We start from the raw sequence: 20,891 nt of genomic DNA, 5'->3' as shown, positions 1-20,891 counted from the left end.
TAAGTGCTGGGGGCCCTCAGTTCGGGCTCCGTACAAGTGCTGGGGGCCCTCAGTCCGGGCTCCGTATAAGTGAGTGCTGGGGGCCCTCAGTTCGGGCTCCGTATAAGTGAGTGCTGGGGGCCCTCAGTTCGGGCTCCGTATAAGTGAGTGCTGGGGGCCCTCAGTTCGGGCTCCGTATAAGTGAGTGCTGGGGGCCCTCAGTTCGGGCTCCGTATAAGTGCTGGGGGCCCTCAGTCCGGGCTCCGTACAAGTGCTGGGGGCCCTCAGTCCGGGCTCCGTATAAGTGAGTGCTGGGGGCCCTCAGTTCGGGCTCCGTATAAGTGAGTGCTGGGGGCCCTCAGTTCGGGCTCCCATCTGTTCTTTTCCTATGTAGCTAGAGATTTTTCTTTTTTGGGGTGGGGATGAGAAGAACCCAGTCAAACGGTATGGAAACCCCCCTTAAGACCACAAAACCGTGTAGCACACAATGTATCCGTGCTGTGATGGCTCTGTATATACAGCACACACAACAGACATGCGCAGTGCCCTCACCTGCCCCGGTGGTTCTCCCGGTCTCCTCACCTCCCGCCGCTCGTCTCTCGGCCCCTGACGCAGCTCATCCACAGCTCCCAACCACCAGAGAACCAAAACACCGGAGCAGGCCGGCCAATCAGGAACCATGTCCTGGTGACGTCACACCACTTCCGTTGCGAGGCGGAAGTCGGAAGTAAATGTTTCCATGGAGGGTCACATTTCGTGCCCCTGGCTCCTGACGCGTCGCGGGATGGACAGTGACTGAGTGGTCCATTGTAATATCTGTGGCCATACAGTGATCTCAGTGCAGACGGTGTGTGGAGTTATGAGAGTAACCCTCCCCCTCCAAAAAAAGCTGCCCACAGCAACCAGTCAGGACACTGCTTTCATTTTCTCTAATGAGAGCAGCGATGTGATTGGTTGGCTCAACTTATTGTTTCCATGCATTTTCATTTACGGCGTTCTCCAGATTTATGCCAATATTTCCACTGCAGGAACAAAGATTTCTAAAAGTGTTTTCTGAGTGTCAGAAAATACCGCCTGACTCTGACTCCTTATTAAAGGGGCGTTCCACAACTTTTTTTTTTAAATTCTGTTGTCCCCCATATATAAATTCTTATTTTTGCTCATTTAGGTAAAACCCCTAAAAAAATGGCATTGACGGGCAGCGCCAGGAAGATCAAAGACAACGCTGCCGACTGGCACAACCTGATGCTGAGATGGGAGAGCTGCAATGACGCGGCCTTCAGCGCTGCCAACAAGATCGTTAATCTCAAGATCAGCGCTCTGTGAGTGACGTAAGGCGTAAGTATTTGATGCACTGACGATTTTGCCGTTTTCCCACCTACAAATAATGGAGAGATCTGTAATTTTTATTGTAGTTACACTTCACCTGTAAGAGACAAAATCTAAAAATAAAATCCAGAAAATCACATTGTAGGATTGTTACATAATTTATTAATTTGCATTTTATTGCATAAAATAAGTATTTGATCACCGACCAACCTGCTAGAATTCTCTCTCACCGACCTGTTTTTCTGTAAGAAGCCTCCTACTCCACACTCATTATCTGGATTAATTGCTCCTGTTTGAACCTGTTCGTTACCTGTATAAAAGACACCTGTCCACACACTCAATCACACTCCAACCTCTCCACCATGGCCAAGACCAAAGAGCTGTCTAAGGACAACAGGGACAAAATTGTAGACCTGCAGAAGGCTGGGATGGGCTACAGGACAATAGGCAAGCAGCTTGATTAGAAGGCAACAACTGTTGGCAGAATAATTAGAAGATGGAAGAAACACAAGATGACTGTAAATCTTCCTCGGTCTGTGACTCTATGCAGGATCTCGCCTCGTGGGGTAAGGATACTTCTGAGAAAGGTCAGGAATCAGCCCAGAACTACACAGAGGAGCTGGTCAATTACCTGAAGAGAGCTGGGACCATAGTCTCAAACATTATTGTTAGTAACGCACTATGCCGTCATGGATTTAAATCCTGCAGGGTACGTAAGGTCCCCCTGCTCACCCCAGCACATGTCCAGGCCCATTTGAAGCTCATCAATGACTATCTGGATGATCCAGAGGAGGCATGGGAGAAGGTAATGTGGTCAGAGGAGACCAAAATAGAACTTTTTGGCGTAAACTCTATTTGCCGTTTTTGGAGGAAGGAGAAGAATGAGTACAACCCCAATAACACCATCCCAACTGAGGAGCATGGTGGGGGAAACATCATACTTTGGGGGTGCGTTTCTGCAAAGGGGACAAGACGACTGCACCGTATTGAAAGGAGAATGGATAGGGTCATGCATCAAGAGATTTTGGACAACAATCTTTTCCCTGAGTAAGGGCATTAAAGATTGGTCGTGGCTGGGTCTTCCAGCATGAAAATTACCAGAAATACACAGCTGGGGCAACTAAGGAGTGGCTCCATATGAAGCATTTCAAGATCCTGGAGTGGCCTAGCCAGACTCCAGACCTGAACCCAATAGAAGCTGAAACTCAATATTTCCCAGCAACAGCCCCAAAACCTGAAAGATCTGGAGAAGATCTGTATGGAGGAGTGGGCAAAAATCCCTGCTGCAGTGTGTGCAAACATGGTCAAGAACTACAGCAAACGTCTGACCTCTGTACCTGCAAACAAAGGTTTCTAGACCAAATATTATGTTCTGTTTTTCTGTTTCATGCAATAAAATGCAAATTAATGATGTAAAAATCATACAATGTGTGTGTCTCTCACAGTTGAAGTGTACCTACGATAAAAATGATAGACCTCTCCATTCTTTGTAGGTGGGAAAATGTGCTAAATTGGCACTGTATCAAATATTTATATACCCCACTGTACATAGACAATAGCAGTTGCTGGTGTTGTCGTCTTCCTTTTTGGAAGCAGCGGCCATTTTTACCAGCTTTAATGTAGTCATAGTGACACCAAGACCAGACATGTAGATTCCTGTGACCACCACTACAGAGCAGTCAGTACAATGCCGGGGATAAAATAACGCATTCATGCTGTGGGTTTATTAAAGGGACATTGCAAAGGCGCATATTACACCAATGTGCAGACATCTAAGGGCGATGCGCCCCTTTATGTACCACTCATGAACAGTGATGCTTCTTTTTTCCTAGATCATATGAGAGGCTGGTATTAGATGATGCGGCGTCCGCTCATGAGGGTCCGAACAAAGAAGAACTGGAAAGATTGTGCTCAGAGTTACTGGACCTGTTGCAGAAAATGGTGAGTCACTTCACACATTTTGTTTCTTCTTTTTGTCAGTTTTACATACAATTTAATGTTTTTAAAATGTTTTTATCTTGTAAAAGAGCCAAATTCAGCTGAAAATGGAGAAGTTGACGTCCACGTTCAAAGGCGTGTGTGACCTGGAGGATTATCAGTGCCGGGGTGAAAATCCCCAGCCGAAGCTTTTCCTTACGTGGCCGACGACACTGTTCTGTAAGTATTTTGTGTTCAGGAAAGGCAGATTTAAAGTTCCCCTGTGATCAGGATTGTGCTCAGTGACTACAGGCAGTGTCAGGTCAGCGCTGTTATACTGATTACACTAATACCTGCTGATGAAATTCACATTCATCAGTCAGGTAGTTGCGCTGCAGCATGATGCAGTTTATTATATGGCTGTTTTTATGTTATTTAGACATAGCTTTGTTGTAGAAAAAAAAAATTCTTACTCAAAATGGTGCCGGCGGCTGTACCTGGCAATAGAATCTATTGTGATTCAGATCTATTGGAACAATGATGAATGTGAATTTAAAAAAACCCAAAAACATAATTCTATGCAGGATGTAAAATAGGGAGCGGGTCAGTGAGCGATCACTTACCTGTCATAAGCCATACAGAGCAGAGTACCACATTAAGCTCCACCTTGAAAAAAAACTACAAATACAGATTCCACAACAACCACAAGACGGATTTCATCACCAGGTATCAGTATAACGGCGCCTAACACTGTCTGTGTTAGGTTGAACAATAAGAAATGATCACTAGTTGCCTGCTCCTGGCCCAATGGATATTGATTAGTGCGCACTAAAAGCATCACACCAGAGACTCAGTCGGATGTAACCTCTCTGTGATCCATCTATGGCACATCTCCAAGAGAGCAAGAGAGAGAGCTTTATTGATCCAAACATAGGTTCATATATCCCCTGTAAGGGGGCTCGGTTATCTCTAAAATGGGAGTGTTCGGATGTATTCCATTGGTTAGTGAGTTGGGCAGTGAGCTAGTCCATGGGCGGATCCATGAGGTCATCAGGCTGGGTTGGTCCATGAGGTCATCAGAGTGGGTGTCGTCATGGGCGGATCCATGAGGTTATCAGGGTGGGTTGGTCCATGAGGTCATCAGAGTGGGCGTTGTCATGGGCAGATCCATGAGGTCATCAAGGTAGGTGTCATCTTGTATACCAGCACATGGTTCACATGATGTGTGGTGAAACAGGAAATGGCAGCCATCTTTAGTATCACACTTTGATCTGAAAAAGCTCATGTAAGGTGAGAGAATACACTTTTTGGGTAGTTCCCCTCAATCTCTTATGTCATGAGGTTAATTAATTATTTGATCTTAAGGCTCTCGTCAACATCTGTAGTCACTGAGCACAATCCTGCTAACGGGCACTTTAACTCCTTCATGATTGGGAATTTTTTTTTTTTTTTTTCCAAGAACCAAAACTTTTTTCTTCCATATTGCAAAATATTTTTTTTCTCTTTATTTTTTTTTTGCTGCTGTTGTTTTTAACCCCTTCACTACCAAGGGTGGTTTGCACGTTAACTCCCGGGCCAATTTTTACAATTCTGACCACTGTCCTTTTATGAGGTAATAACTCTGGAACGCTTCCATGGATCCCGGTGATTCTGACATTGTTTTCTCGTGAAATATTGTACTTCATGTTAGTGGTAAAATTTCATTCATATAACTTGCGTTTATTTGTGAAAAAAATGGAAATTTGGCGAAAATTTCGCAATTTTCCAACTTTGAATTTTTATGCTCTTAAATCACAGAGATATGGCACTCAAAAAACTTAAATAACATTTCCCACATGTTTACTTTACATCAGCACAATTTGGGAACCAACATTTTTTTTTGTTAGGAAGTTATAAGGGTTAAAAGTTGACCAGCGATTTCTCATTTTTACAACACCATTTTATTTTTTACGGACCACATCACATTTGAAGTCAAAGTTGAGGGGTCTATATGATAGAAAATACCCAAAAGTGACACCATTCTAAAAACTGCACCCCTCAAGGTGCTCAAAACCACATTCAAGAAGTTTATTAACCCTTCAGGTGCTTCACAGGAATTTTTTGAATGTTTAAAAAAAAAATGAACATTTAACTTTTTTTCACAAAAAAAATTACTTCAGGTTCAAATTTTTTTTATTTTACCAAGGGTAACAGGAGAAATTGGACTGGAAAAGTTATTGTGCAATTTGTCCTGAGTATGCCGATACCTGATATGTGGGGGGAACCACTGTTTGGGCGCATGGCAGAGCTCGAAAGGGAAGGAGCGCCGTTTGACTTTTTCACTGCAAAATTGGCTGGAATTCAGATTGAAGGCCATGCCACGTTTGGAGAGCCCCTGATGTGCCTAAACAGTGCAAACCCCCCACAAGTGACCCCATTTTGGAAACCCCATTCTCCCAAGGAACTTATCTAGATATGTGGTGAGAACTTTGAACCCACAAGGGCTTCACAGAAGTTTATAACATACAGCCGTACAATTAAAAAATCATATTTTTTCCACAAAAATGATCTTTTCACCCCCAATTTTTATTTTCCCAAGAGTAACAGGACCTCTTATTTTTTGCGGGACAAGTTGACGTTTTTATTGGTACCATTTTTGGGCACGTGACATTTTTTTATCTCTTTTTATTCCGATTTTTGGGACGCAGAATGAACAAAAACTAGCGTTTCATGAATTTCTTTTGGGGGGTGCTTTTACGCCGTTCCGCGTGCGGTTAAATTGATAAAGCGGTTTTATTCTTCAGGTCAGTACGGTTACAGCGATACCTCATTTGTCATTTTTTTATGTTTTGGCGGTTTTATGCAATGAAAACAATTTTATATAAAAAAATAATAATTTTTCCATTCTACATGACGGCACCACGAGAGAGGGGATCCGCCCAGCGAGGACAGGAAACCTTCAAGATAAAAGGGGCGGCTCCTCTCTCCGCATCAGTTGGTTTCCTGTCCTCGATGGGGAACCCTCAAGATGAAAACCTCTTGAAGATTCTGGAAGAAAGAAGAGGATGCCTGGAATTCCCTTTCTTTCATCCGCCTCGGACTTTTACTTCGTGACGCTCTCGCATCAGGCTACCTTGCCACCGCAACGGTACTTATCAATCTCCAACTTGAAGTCTACAGGTCCTCTGGCCTCCAGGTCAGCGTCTGCTCGCAGAATCTGGTCGGCATTAGTAGGGTTGCCGGCTCAGAAAGGACTGCGTTCTTTTGAGTATGACGCACTCTGCCCAGGCAGTGTGTGTCCTCCTGGCAGTACTCTTTGGGCCTTCGTCTTGCACCTCTGCAGTGCGATGATATGTCCTCCACAGGTCCATGAGGTTTTTTTCAGAGCCTATACCTAGCTTCGGCAAGTGCCGGTCGGGGTAAAAAGACCTCGCAGGTGACGAGGGTGACTTGTTCGTCCTGATTGGAGTTGTTTGCTGTTCCCTCCCCTTGGGGGGACTACTTTGGGACGTCCCATGGTTTCCTGTGTCCCCCAATGAAGCTATAGAGAAAACAGGATTTTTAGTTGCTTACCGTAAAATCTGTTTCTCTGAGCCTTCATTGGGGGACACAGCACCCACCCAAGTTGAACAGCTCGGTTACTGCACAATATTGTTACAGTGTGGATTTGTGTTTTCTATGGTTTTTCTCGTCTACAGATTACTTCTCCTACTGCTTTCTCACTAACTGAACATCCTACTTCCTGTCGGTGGGGTGTACACTGCAGAGGAGGAGCTAACTTTTTTTCTGCATATTGTCAGCCTCCTAGTGGCAGCAGCATACACCCATGGTTTCCTGTGTCCCCCAATGAAGGCTCAGAGAAACAGATTTTACGGTAAGCAACTAAAAATCCTGTTTTTTCAGATACAGCTTGTGATTTAGGTGACGGAGTGTAATTGAGTACAGTGTGGGATTGCGTCACTACTGTACCCTCTAGTGTCTACAAAGCAGGACCACATGCATCCTAACACATCTAGAGTATTTGGGGAATCAACAAGAGAGAAGATGCGGACTGGTCTTTGCCAGTACCCCTTGCACCGCCCGCCCTCCAGAGCCAGTTGTGCAGGGTAGGAAGACTGAATCTTTACCGGACAGCCACCGAAGATGTTCAGTGGCCCAGAGGTCTACAGATGCGGGATCTTCAGGACAGGTATTCCATGCGGCAGTGCAGGGGGCTTCTCTAAAAAAAATATACCTTTTAAGGATTATAGGCCAGGGGTTATTCAGCTGCGTTCCGGTCCTAATCCCGGCTTTCTCCCCAATCCGCTGCGCTAACGCGCCATCCCTCTCCCCCCTGTGGCTTCCCGGCTCAAATTTAGTCCCTTCTACTTCAGCCTACAACAGGGCTAGGCCACACCACCCTCAACAGGCCGCACAATCACTCACGACAATGCTCCACTAAGCTTTGCCCACCCCCGCCGGCCTGTCAGAGCTGTCTTCTCTCCCTGGACCCGGCAATGCTGCATGCCCTTTTTTCCGGCCCTCCTCCCTCTCTGCCTCACCGAGCAGGAAATCTTTACCTGCTATCAGGATCCACCCACGACTCAGCGCCATTTCCACGCTAACTGCAGTCTCGTCCCTGCGGCCCTCGGACCCCAGCCTAATACCCCTGGAACTCTGCCTATTGCTCTGCTCGGCCAGAATCCAGGTCTGTAAGTTCTGTCCCTGGGGTTTAGCTCTCATCCCCGGCAGCTCTCCCTGGCACATATTCTCCTCCTCGCCCTCTTTTATCCTATGTCTAACTCTAGGGTGTCCCATTCCCATCCTCATCCCTCTGCCATAATTGCAAACCATCTAATATGTCTTTCCAGGAGCCCCCACTGCTCGCAACGAGAGTGCGCTCACTCCTGAGTGGGTGACATCTCTTTCTCAGTCGGTAGCTGATTCAACCATGGTATCTCACACTTTGGTCTCGATTTTGGAACGGCTTCCTGATCCTGCCCCTGCGAGCGGGTCACAATTACCCCCCTCAAATGCGTCGGCTATTAACCCCTCGCATACCCAAAGGGATTCCCCTCGCAGGAAGTCCAGAAGTTCCAAAAAGTGCGCCAGCATTAGTTCACCATCTGGCTCATCATCTCCGTCACCATCCTCCAGGTCTTCAGCTATCTCTCTCCTCCGATGCTCCAGAGGCGCTAGAGTCAGACCCACGTTCTGAGTCAGATTCTGATCTGGACTCCGCACAGGTCTCCGAACTGCATGACACGGTGGATAGTTTAATTGTCGCCGTTAATGAGACTCTTAACATAAACTACTCAGAGATCGCTCCCTCTGAACAGACTGTGTCTTTCAGGAAAATGAAGCGCCCTCCCCATGCCTTTGCCAACCAAGAGAAGTTCAACAGGATCTTCGCAGTGGAATGGCAGCACCTAGACAAGCGTGTCCAGAGAACAAAACGCATGAGCATCCTGTATCCTTTTGAACCTGACCTGCTTAACAAGTGGGAAGCATCTCCCTCGGTGGACCCTCTGGTCTCCCGGTTGGCCACAAATACTGTACTTCCTCTGTCTGACAGTTCCTTCTTAAAGGAACCCTCTAACAGACACACTGAATCCATAGACAAGTCCGCAGGTTCTTCCCTCTGCCCGTCACTACCTGGGTAGCCAAGGCAGTCTCCACCTGGGTGAAACATCTCTGCCAGGGTATTGTCCCTGGTGCCCCTGCAGGCGTGCTGGCAGATTTGATGGACAAATAGGCCACTTGGGAAAATACGATGCAGCCGCCTATTCAGCCCTAGCAGCCGCCAACATCATCACCATCCGCAGGGTCCTTTGGTTGAAGGCTTCCCTTCCACGGTTCTCGTCTCTTCAGAGAAGAGCTGGACAAGATAATCTCCAATGCCACGGGAGGAAAGAGTACGTCTCTACTTCAACAGAGTGTCAAACGCACGCCCCGTCGTACAGGTCCTTTCGAAGCTTCCCACCAGAGTAACCCCCGACAGGACAAGTCCCCAGTGTGTCAACAAAGGAAAAGACCCCGACCTGGCATTCTTGACCTGCTCAATGCAGGCCACCCAGTTCGGGCACCAACAGATTCTCCTCAGCATGACAGGTCGCCCCCACCTGGGAAGTCTCTTAGGGTGGATGGTTGGCTCCTTCAGTTTTGGGATGAGTGGCTATCCGTATTCAACGACGCCTGGGTCCGAGATGTCGTCTCCTATGGTTACAAGATAGAGTTATCTACTCTCCCTCAATTTCATTTTTTTGAGTCCCATCCACCAAAGAATGCTTCCCTTTTTCCGGAGTTTTTCAAGGCTGTTGACGACCTCAAGGCCGGCGTTATCATCTCCGTTCCCACACGAGAGCGTTTCTCAGGTTTTTATTTAAACCTGTTTGTGCTTCTAAAAAAGGGCCGCTCAGTTCGTCCCATCCTAGACCTCAAATTACTAAACAAATATGTGCGTCTGCGTCACTTCAAGATGGAGTCCCTTCGATCCGTAATAGCATCCATGGAGCTAGACACTTACCTGCACATTTTTCCCCTGCAGCAGAGATTCCTTCATTTCGCCATTCAGGGACTTCTTTTCCAATCCATAGCACTGCTGTTTGGCTTAGCTACCTCCCCCAGAGTTTTTACGAAAGTAGTGGCAACAGCGTTGGCCATTCTAAGCAGCAGGGGCATCCTCGTCATTCCCTATTTAGAAGACATCCTCAAGGCCGCAACCCCGTCAGCGTGCCAGGAGAGTCTGCAAATCACCCTGGACACTCTTTCTCGTCTGAGCTGGATTGTCAACACCGCAAAGACGTCTCTGATCCCGGGCCAACGTCTTGTTTTTCTGGGAATATTCTTCGACACCACCCAAGCAAAGATTTTCCTACCCAAAGAAAACTTTCTAGCACTTATACGCAGAGTTCGGTCTCTCAGAAGTCGCTCTTCCCTTCTGCATGAGCGTACTAGGCAAGATGGTTGATTCAATGGAAGCCGTTCCGTTTGCTCAGTTCCACATGTGTCCTCTCCAACTCTTCCTTCTGGAAAGTTGGGATAAGTCGATCTGTTCCCTGGATCGTTTTGTCTCGATTCCCTCGCGGATAAAGCAGTCCCTGAAGTGGTGGGAGTTTTCTCAGTCGGTCCATCTCGGGAGCTCTTTCCTACCCATTCGTTGAAAGTTAGTAACAACGGACGCTAGTCTTCTCGGCTGGGGAGCAGTGTTCCAAGATTTTATGGTCCAGGATCGGTGGTCAACTCAGGAATCATCCCTTATGATCAACATTCTGAAACCCCCAAGCAATATTTCTCGATCTGCTTCATTGGCAGGAACTTCGTCACGGATGTCCGATTCGAGTCCAGTCAGGGAGTTGCTCACTCCATTCCCCCCTTGCAGCCCCCAGTGGATCCCTGGGATCTTAATTTGGTGCTTGATGTCTTACAGGAGTCTCGGTTTGAACCACTGCGTGAGGTCCCTTCCACTTTCCTTTCCTGGAAGGTCGCTTTCCTGGTCACGATTACTTCAATTAGAAGGGTTTCAGAGCTAGCAGCGCTCTCTTGTCGCTCTCCTTACCTGTTTTTTTTTACCAGGACAATATGGTCCTACGTCCGGTTCCATCCTTTCTTTCCAAGGTGGTTTTCAGTTTTCACCTAAATGAGGACATCGTGCTTCCATCCTTTTGTCCGTCTCCCACTCACCTCCAAGAGCCGTCACTAAACAAGCTGGACCTGGCGAGAGCTCTACTTGTTTATCAGGACTGAGCCTTTCCGCACTCAGTTTCTCTGTTCATCATCCCAGAAGGTCCATGGAAGGGTCTCCCTGCGTCCAGGTCTACCATTGCTCGATGGATCCGTTCCACCGTTCTGGAAGCGTACCGTCTAAGAGGTAGAGCACGCCCATTAAGGATCACGGCACACTCCATGCGTTTGGCCTCCTGGGCAGTTTGCCATCAGGCGTCGGTCTCGCAGCTCTGCAAGGCTGCTACATGGGCTTCCATTTACCAAGTTCTACAAGTTTCACACTCCATGCTTCATCGGATGTGAACCTTGGTAGAAAGGTCCTGCACGCCGCAGTGGCTTGAGGATATTATACTTCTGCCCACCCATGGGACTGCTTTGGGATGTCCCATGTTTTCCTGTTTCCCCCAATGAAGAGAGAGAAAGTAATATTTTGGGTACTCACCGTAAAATCTTTTTCTCAGAGCCTTCATTGGGGGACATCGCACCCACCCTTGTTTACTGTTGTATCAGGTTCTGTTGTTATGTTTCATTTGTGTTATGTTCTCTACTTCTTTCTCACTAACTGATTAGCTTTCTGCGAGTTGGTGGGTATATACTGCTGGGTATACCCTTTTTTTGCATAGTGTCAACCTCCTAGTGGCAGCAGGATACACCCGTGGTTTCCTGTGTCCCCTAATGAAGGCTACGAAAAAAAGATTTTCCGACGAGTACCCAAAATCATACTTTACCATGGTGTGATTATGGCAATATTAAACTTGTTATAGTTTGTTTTATTTTTAAAAGTGACTAGCTTGGCCCGTGTGACATTTTCGCACATTGGTCGTCGGGGGCGCAGGCAATTTCAGAAAAATTAAAAAGTATTTCATGATCTGATGAACACAGACAGGTATTTATATATGTAGATTGGTAATACAATAAAAATTGTTTTAATAAGTAGAGGCCAAAAAATGTTTTACCTTTGAGGTGCCACCTGCAGGTCATTGTGTCTTTCTTATTATATAGCGGGGGTGTCTCAAACCAATGTCAGATATTTAGAGGTAGCAAATTGGTATATCATAAACAATAAAACATAACCTTTAATGATTCTTTAAAAACCATACATCAAATCAAAACAAACATGTGCCAATGTGCAATTGTGCAGTGTTCTATTAAAAACAAACCGTTTTGTACTAAATAAGGTACCATATGGCCCTAGACATTAACGTATTTCTTGTCAGGTGTTTCAAAACCTGGAATCTCCGACCATATGAGCCTTGTATATTTGTAATTGTGTGCCGACCAGGCCTTTATGTCATCAGAATTAATATTACTTAATAGACATATATCCAGCCCGTATATAAATTAGCACATCATATGTACAGCATCGGTCAAATGCCGATGAAGCATTATAGAAGCGTTTAAAGATAAGTACAGCGGTCTCAGTTTCTATAGTGGTATCATAAATGGATACAATTTGCTCATGAGGTGATTTTGCATTTGACCGATGCTGTACATATGATGATCAGCGAAAAAGTAGTGCATGTTTACAAATGTGTTAGTAGTGGGCTTTGGGGTACTGTGGTGCCACCTGCAGGTCATTTTTCCTTACTGCAGTTTCTGAAAATTAATGTTTAAACTGTATTTTGGGATCAAATCGTGGATGTCTGGTTTGTTTGGCTATTTTCTTGCTGAAGGGGGCAAGTTTGCCTTTCAAATGAGGTATCATTTGTGTGTGTGGGTGCAGTATGAACGGGAATACAAAGGAATCAATGAAAAGCAGTGTTTAGAAGTAATAGAATAGATAAAAGAAACTCAATTTTTACAAAGTTCTATTTGTGTTTTCTTTTTTGGAGACTCAAACTTTACTTCTATTGCGTGGCGATCTGTTCATCGATATCACTTTAGGCTATCACTTTTTTAGAACGGATTGGCAACCAAAAAATTGCCAATTCTGGCGTTAAAATTTCTCTTACGCCTCATTGGGGGGACGCAGAGACCGTGGGTGTTATGCTGCTGGCCACTAGGAGGACACTAAGTAAACCAGAAAAAAAGTTAGCTCCTCCCCTGCAGTATACACCCTCTCGCTGGCTGAGATTTCTCCAGTTCTTTGCTTAGTGTCTGTAGGAGGCACTTGGGTCTGGTTTCAGACCCCACCGTTTTTATTTTATTTTTGAATTTCCTGTAAATTTTTATTTTTTAATTAACGGAGTGAAGGGGGCGACTGTTCCTTTCTACGGCCCGCTCTCCCCCGAACCAACAACAGGCAATCACGTGGAGTATACCTCCCCGTACACTTTCCTGCGATGAATACCCCTTTAAGACCTCCAGCTCTGCTACATCGCCCGGAGGATGAGACAGCTGGAAAACCCCGGACAGCGACGACCTGCCTGAGCACAGGAGTGGAGGTGTGGGGTCGAGTCCTGTCCCCTGGGAGAAGCGCTGACTTAATGTCAGCAGCGGTGCATCGGCGCCCCATCGCGGGACCCCCCCCGCTGTCGGCACTTGGGTAGGCCAAAAATTTAGTCCCTGGCTTTTCCGGCCTGTTAGGCCGCAATTTGATTAGCGCCGCCCGTGCTAACGTCGCCGCCCCCTCTTGGTGCCTCTCATTACTTAGGAGATGCGCAATTCTAATCTCGGGGGCCATGTCTTCAGCTGCCATTAACCCTTTCAAGAGCGCTATGCCTGCCCTGGACAGCCGAATACCGGGTGACACCACAGGACCACCGTTTTTCCTCCCGGGGGACACAGCACAGGACTGTGGGTAAGCTGCATCTGCCCTCAGATTAAAGCTTAACCCCTTCCCGGCACATTCCCTGCGGCTGTAGATAGACTCTGCCATTAACCCTTTCAGAAGCGCTATGCCTCAATCTAAGGAGGCTAAACGGGCTGTTAAGAAGCACACTGCGTTTTTTACCGTGTGTACACTTCCAAGTCTGCCTTACCCAGTGCACAGACTAATCCGTTATGCACGGACTACGACCCGGACTGCACCCTGACCTGCGCTCCAATGTCCCTTGCCGCTGCTGCTGACGCGCCTCCTGCGTTTAGTACCCCTGAGTGGGCTGCGTCCCTGTCACGGTCGGTGGAGTCTCTGACCCAGGCTATATTCTCCCTCCGGGAGGACTCTATGTCGGAAAGCATCCTTACCTCCCGAGGAGGGCTCTGGCGTCGGCCGGGAACCGTCCACCAGCAGGGGCCATACTCGTCCAAGGGATGGTCAGGTCTCTAGAAAGCGGACCCATGTCGCATCCCCTAGTCACATTCGCGCCTCAGCATCAGCGACTCCTGTCTCTCGCTCGCCTTCTCCTGAGGTTCACAGCGAGCATGACTCTGGATTCTAATCTGACACGTCAGTCCCTCAGAATCCCCCAACTGATCAAGAGTCACTTGATTCTCTTATAGAATCAGTCAACAGGATTCTGAGTATGGATGAGGAAAATATTCCCGCTCCAGCTCACCCTATCTCATTTAAGAAAACCTAGCGTGTGCGCAGGTTATTTACCAGCTGTCCAGAAACATAGGGATTGGCCACATGAGCGGTTCACAGGGCAAAGTCTACTCAGACTAAATACCCTTTTCATCCAGACCTAATGTAGGATTGGTTACAGTCCCCTCCGGTGGACCCTCCTGTATCGCGTCTTGCTTCTAAAACGCTCCTGTTTCTGAGGGTTCCTCAGTCAGAAACCCCTCCGATTGTCAAATTGACACCTTGCCCGTTCAGTTCTTTGAAGCTTCAGGAGCAGCGGTTTTTTCCATCTTTCGCGGCAATTTGGGTCACTAAGGTAATGGCCGCTTGTGCAGAAGTCTTGATTACTTCCTTCCAGGGCACCAATCTTCCTCGGGAGGCAACCGCTGTCGCCAGGCAGATAATTCACGCAGCTGTCTTTGTAGTGGACGCTTCTTTTGATGCCGCCAATTGCACGGCTCAAACTGTCGCTAATGCGATCTCCATTAGAAGAGCCCTATGCCTCCGTGGCTGGCGGGCGGATGCCACACCTAAAAGATCGTTGACGTCTCTCCCCTTTCAAACGGGTCATCTTTTGAAGAGAAACTGGACCAGCTCATTTCTGATACTAGCAGGGGAAAAAGTAAATTCCTTCCTCAACAAAAGGGGCTGTTCGGCTGTTTCGCAGCCGACGCGTTTTCGATCTCGCAACAATTCCGGTTGGTCCTCCTCTACCTTCTCTTCCGGAGCAGGTCGGTCCCCAGGCGGAGACAGAGGCTCCCAGGTCTCATACAGACCTAACTGCTCTTGGAAACCCAGGCCTAGGGCTTACGGATCTAGGGGAGCCAGATCTCATAGATCTACCCAATGACAACAAGTGGGTCAGGGAGCTGGTGTCCTCCGGATACAAGATAGAATTTTCTTCTCCCCCTCCAACTCGGTTTTTCTCTTTCCTCTCCCCCCAAGAAAAAGACAAGAGCCTTCCTTTGGGCTGTTCAGGCTCTGCTAAGGGTCGGAGTCATCATTCCGGTCCCTCATTACAAAAGGTTCAGGGGATTTTATTCAAACCTTTTTTTGTGGTTCCAAAAAAGGACGGGACGAGGCGACCAATTCTGGATCTCAAACTGTTAAATCAGTTTGTCAAGGTACGGCGATTCCGAATTGAGTCACTCCGATCAGTTGTCGCTTCCATGGAAAAAGGAGAGTTCCTGGCACCCATCGAAATCAAGGACGCTTGCCTTCACATTCCGATCTGCCCATCCCACCAGCAGTTCCTGCGTTTTGCAATTCACGAGGAACACTTCCAGTTCGTTGCCTTGCCCTTCGGACTCGCCACCGCCCCCAGGGTCTTTACCAAGGTCATGGCGGCTGTCATGGCCATTCTCCACTCTCGGGGAGTGGTGGTGTTACCGTATCTGGACGACCTGCTCATCAAGGGTCCGTCCCTTCCAGCCTGCGCGGAATCTATGGATAACAGTAAATACACTTTCTCGCCTGGGGTGGAAGATAAACTTCGAAAAGTCTTTCCCAAAACCGTCTCAGCAGATTTCCCTTTTAGGAATGATCTTGGACACTTCCCGTGGGTTGGTCATTCTCCCCCCCAGGAGAGACCCAAGCCTTACAACAGGCAGCACGGACTCACTCCATTCGTTTCAGCATGAGAGTTCTCGGAAGGATGGTGGCAGCGATGGAAGCTGTTCCATTTGCACAGTTCAACCTCCATCCCTTACAACACGCGTTGCTGTTAGCTTGGGACAAGAGCCCGTTCTCCCTGGACCGTCGGATCCTTCTGTCCCTGCGGGTCAGGCAAGTCCTCAGGTGCTGGACACTGAGGACCTTCCTGAATCAAGGGAGGTCTTTTCTCCCAGTAAGATGATTGGTAGTAACCACCGACGCAAGTCTCCTCGGCTGGAGTGCGGTCTTTCGTCGCCACGCGGCACAGGGTCATTGGTCAACCCGAGAGTCACGTCTCCCCATCAACATTTTGGAGATACAAGCGATCAAATTAGCCCTACGGAGTTTCCACCATCTCCTCGCAGGTCACCCCATCAGGATCCAATCCGTCAACGCCACGGCTGTAGCATATATCAACCGCCAGGGAGGTACCCGGAGCAGGATGGCCGTGCACGAACTGAGTCACATCCTCCGTTGGCCGAGCGTAGAAAATTGGTCGGCAAATTTTCTCAGTCACCAAGGCATTGCCTCGGGGAAGTGGTCTCTTCATCCGGAAGTCTTTCAGCACATTTGTCATCATTGGGGGACTCCGGATGTGGATCTCAGAGCCTCAAGACTAAACAACAAGGTTCCTTGGTTCATTGCGCGATCCATGCACCTTCGGAGCTGACGCCCTAGTTCTGCCATGGCACCGGTTCCGGCTCCCGTACATCTTCCCTCCTCTTTCCTTGCCTCCGAGGGTCATCAAGAAGATCAGAGCAGAGGGAGTACCAGTGATCCTAGTCGCACCAGATTGGCCGCGCTGAGCATGGTATGCAGAACTAATACAACTAGTCGCCGGCGTCCCATGGCGACTTCCAGATCGCATGGATCTACATTCACAGGGCCCGAAATCCGGGGCCCTGTCTTTGATGGAGTGGCCGTTGAATCCTGGATTTTAGCACAGGCTGGGTTCTCTCACGACGTGTTTTCCACCACGATTAATGCTAGGAAGCCTTTGTCCATGTGCATTTATCACCGCACCAGGAAAACCTTCTTTTCATGGTGCAAGGATCATGGTCGATCACCTCTGGTGTTTTCCATTCCGGCCATATTGGAATTCCTTCAATCTGGATTAAAATCAGGCCTCGCGCTTAGCTCGCTCAAGGGCCAAATTTCAGCCTTGTCAGTGCTTTTCCAACGCAAAATTGCCACCAAACTTCCGGTCAAGACTTACATTCAGAGAGTTTCCCATGTGGCGCCTCCTTATAGAAGGCCATTGGAATCATAGGATCTTAACCTGGTTCTCGGGGCCTTTCAGGAGGCTCCTTTCGAAGCGGTGCAGGACGTGTCACTGTCCGTCCCCTCTTGGAAGGTGGTCTTTCTAGTGGCAATTACGTCAATCAGACGAGTTTTGGAATTGGCAGCCCTGTCCTGCCGTTCTCCGTTCCTGAATTTTCATCAGGAAAAAGTAGTTCTCAGGATGTCCCCGTCCTTCCTGCCCAAGGTCGTCTCTTTCCATCTCAACGAGGAAATTGTTTTGCCTTTCTTTTTGTCCAGCTCCAGTCCATCGTATTGAGAAGGCCCTCCACACCCTGGATGTGGTTAGGGCGCTGAGACGGTACATCTCGCGGACGGCTCCCTTCCACAAGTCAGATGCCCTGTTCATGCTTCCAGAGGGTCTAACCGTGGCAAAAGCAACGCTAGCCAGGTGGATTCGCTTGGCGATTCAGGAGTTCTACTGTATCAGGAATGTGCCTGTCCCAGTGGGGAATAAAGGCACACTCTACCCGATCAGTGGGTGCCTCTTCGGCCGTTCGGCACCAGGCCTCGGCAGAACAGGTCTGCAAGATTGCGACTTGGTCCAGTCTGCATACCTTTACAAACATTGCCTAATTCATCCTCAGGCCTCTGCCGATGCATCTCTCGGCAGACGCAGCCTGCAATCGGCAGTACCTCAGTGTTGACTCAGTGGTACGGTATTAGCAGATGTATGCTCCCCACCCAGGGACTGCTTTAGGACGTCCCACTGTCTGTGTCCCCCAATGAGGCGTAGGAGAAATAGGGATTTTTGTGTACTCACCATAAAATCCTTTTCTCCGAGCCAATCATTGGGGGACACAGCACCCACCCTGTTTAGCCTATTGGCTCACTGTAGCATTCTTAGGCTTTGACTTAGTTATAGTTATTATTGTCTGTTTATGCTCCTACTGCTTTTTTCACCGAACTGGAGAAATCTCAGCCAGCGAGAGGGTGTATACTGCAGGGGAGGAGCTAACTTTCGGGTTTACTTAGTGTCCTCCTAGTGGCCAGCAGCATAACACCCACTGTCTGTGTCCCCCAATGATTGGCTCGGAGAAAAGGATTTTACGGTGAGTACACAAAAATCCCTATTTTATTTTTTTGCCACTTTTTAATGTTCATTTTTATAGGTTTTATAATTTTATAGATTTTTTTTGGATTTAGACAGCTCCGGTTAAATACTTTAAGGAAAAACAAAAAAAGTAAGAAAACTAGGTGAATAAAGCTTTTTTTTATATGTGAAGAATAACTAAATGTTTGCTGTTTTTTTTCTTTTTGTTTTCTTGTTCTCTTAATTGCATTCTAGAAATAACACCCCATTCATTATAAGGGCTGGTGCCGACGACTGTAGTTTTGATAGATTGCACTTGGACCACTGTTATCCTATGGGGCTGGGCACATCTTGTTTTTTTTTGTTTTTTTTTTTTAAGAGGGCTGCTGGGGATGAGGAACTAAAAAAATCTCAGCCTGCACGATTTGCCTCTGAATCGGATAGAACTCACCTATTAATGCCTATAGGTTGGTGAAGACCGGCAGTTGCATTCTGACATCCAAGTGCGGTCCAATTTTCACAGACTGACTGAATGGAGAAACTTTTTGTTTCTCTCCATCTCTGAGAAAATCGGATGTTACTCAGAGTGTGATTAGGATAATCGGACAGATTTTCTCAGATGGAGAACACGCGGTCGTCTGCACTTGCCCTGAAACGTTTCTCTCCTGCCGTTTCCATCACACAACTTGCCGAGTAAACCCATTTTACTGCTTTCTTGTGTTGCAGATGAGACTTCCTTAAAGATATCCGAAATGTATAAAAAGGAAGTTTCCCTGAAGAAGATGATTGTCGGAGAGATTGCACACACCGCAGATCAGGACTTGTTAATGGTGTATCTGTCCTGCTGGTTGTATCAGCCCTACATCGATAGTGGTAGTAAAGTCCTACTCGAGAGCATGCTGCTGGAGACTGGGCACCGGACCCTTTAATGGGGATATTTCGTGACGTATGGTCTTCACATGCACTATTCTCTTAGCCCAAGGCTGGATGGCGACAGTGGTCATCTTGTTACTTTGCATTTGATGATTGGCAGTGGGGCCACAAATGCAACCACCACAACAAATCCAATACTAGGATTTAGGGTCACCAAGAGCAAATTGCAAGAGACTCGAATGTGTCCTGTGTGCTTCTTTTTTCCCAGCACTAAAGTAGATGCACAAGTGTTTTTTTTTTCTTTTATTTTTTGTTTAACTTGCAAGTGACAGATTGCTGCCATAAAGGAAATGTGTAGAAGATGTAAGAGGTTAATGTACTTTAGGATAAAAAAAAATTCAAGTTTGTATTAAAATACTATTTTCTATATGCAACTCCCATGCAGTCCTATGTGTTTCCATGATCATGGACTAGAAATAAAACATTGCAGTCTGATCCTGCAGTTGAATGCTGTTGTGCAGGCCGGTGAAAGAGAGGAGGAATGTGATCAGAGGCGGCAGAGACACACGACTGTAGGATCAGACTACACACAGGGTATGTTTGTAATCTGAAATCAAAGCGACACATTAGTTCTGGAGCTGCGTACAGAAAATGGTAGGAGATTCAAATCGAGCATAGCAATACTAAATCATTGGCAAACAAAAAAAACGCCATGAACATTTCTCCACCGTTACGGTGGCCATATTGTATAAAAGTAGACTTTTCTCAAATCCTATGGAAAACAGAATGGACGCCCTTCACTCCCGTTAACCCTTGAACGACTCCTCAGTTTGACAACAGAACACTTTATATTTTCTCATGATAAATACCCCTGAAGGTTGTCGGGTATAACACGATATACGGATGACACAGACTTCATTAATGAAAAATGTTTATTGAGCAGTAAAAGGCAATTAAATGTTTTGTTTATTATACAAATATTATACAGGAAGATATCCCTTTACGAACACATTTTATGTTTCCACTAAAAAGGAGATTTTTGTGTACTCACCGTAAAATCTCTCTCTCTTAGCCTCTAATTGGGGGACACAGAACCATGGGTGTTATGCTGCTGTCCACTAGGAGGCGACACTATGCATAATCTGAAAAAGATTAACTATGGTTCCTCCTCTGCAGTATACACCCCTGGACAGCGTCAGCCTTCTCCAGTTTTGTGCAAAAGCATTAGGAGGACATAACAGAAACAACATAACCATGCCTGTAAGAAGGCCACGCTGTACGAGCTTAAAGAAAAATGAGAACTGAGCCATAACAATGGCCCGTAAGAGCAACAGGGTGGGAGCTGTGTCCCCCAATTAGAAGCTGAGAGATTTTACGGTGAGTACACAAATCTCCTTTACTCTGTCGCCTCATTGGGGGACACAGAACCATGGGACGTCCCAAAGCAGTCCCTGGGTGGGAAGCAATGGACGAATATTGTGCTAGCAGGTCCCTAAACTTGGGGCACTGCCGCCTGCAGAACCAGTCTACCCAGGCTCGCATCTGCTGAGGACTGGGTATGAACACTGTAGTTTTTCGTAAACGTGTGTAGGCTAGTCCAAGTGGCAGCCTTACACACTTGTTGTGCCGAAGCCTGGTGCCGAATGGCCCAGGAGGCCCCTACTGCCCGCGTAGAGTGTG

The 20,891-nt window shown here is 47.2% G+C and overlaps 2 protein-coding genes across 3 annotated transcripts in view; one reads left to right on the top strand and one right to left on the bottom strand.

Moving 5' to 3' along the window:
• Positions 1-686, bottom strand: part of TECPR2 (tectonin beta-propeller repeat containing 2) — a 30,117-nt gene extending 29,431 nt beyond the window's left edge. The window contains exon 1 of one of the 2 annotated variants that reach the window (XM_073578008.1): positions 562-686. The gene's annotated coding sequence lies outside the window, so the exon portion shown is untranslated. Of the gene's footprint in view, positions 1-531 lie in introns of both variants that reach the window. The other variant, XM_073578007.1, reaches the window with a different exon arrangement.
• CINP (cyclin dependent kinase 2 interacting protein) lies at positions 680-19,753 on the top strand. The gene is made up of 5 exons (XM_073578013.1): positions 680-826; positions 1,148-1,301; positions 3,141-3,249; positions 3,336-3,465; positions 19,065-19,753. The coding sequence occupies exons 2-5, from the start codon at positions 1,165-1,167 to the stop codon at positions 19,265-19,267; spliced, it is 579 nt and encodes a 192-aa protein (XP_073434114.1). The 5' UTR covers positions 680-826; positions 1,148-1,164; the 3' UTR covers positions 19,268-19,753.
• The last annotated feature ends 1,138 nt before the right edge of the window (positions 19,754-20,891 follow it).

This window comes from Dendrobates tinctorius, unplaced genomic scaffold (genome assembly GCF_039654945.1).
Source record: "Dendrobates tinctorius isolate UK_male_01 unplaced genomic scaffold, ASM3965494v1 ptg000058l, whole genome shotgun sequence".
Taxonomy (NCBI): domain Eukaryota; kingdom Metazoa; phylum Chordata; class Amphibia; order Anura; family Dendrobatidae; genus Dendrobates; species Dendrobates tinctorius.
Note: the sequence above shows the minus strand (reverse complement) of the source record. Positions and strands in the feature narration are given on the sequence as shown.

Bases quoted from the DNA above. Each gene is read 5' to 3' on its own strand.
- CINP (XM_073578013.1), top strand. From the start codon at position 1,165: ATGGCATTGACGGGCAGCGCCAGGAAGATCAAAGACAACGCTGCCGAC. The intron at 1,302-3,140 runs GTGAGTGACGTA...CTTTTTTCCTAG, and splicing joins AATCTCAAGATCAGCGCTCT to ATCATATGAGAGGCTGGTAT. The intron at 3,466-19,064 runs GTAAGTATTTTG...CTTGTGTTGCAG, and splicing joins GTGGCCGACGACACTGTTCT to ATGAGACTTCCTTAAAGATA.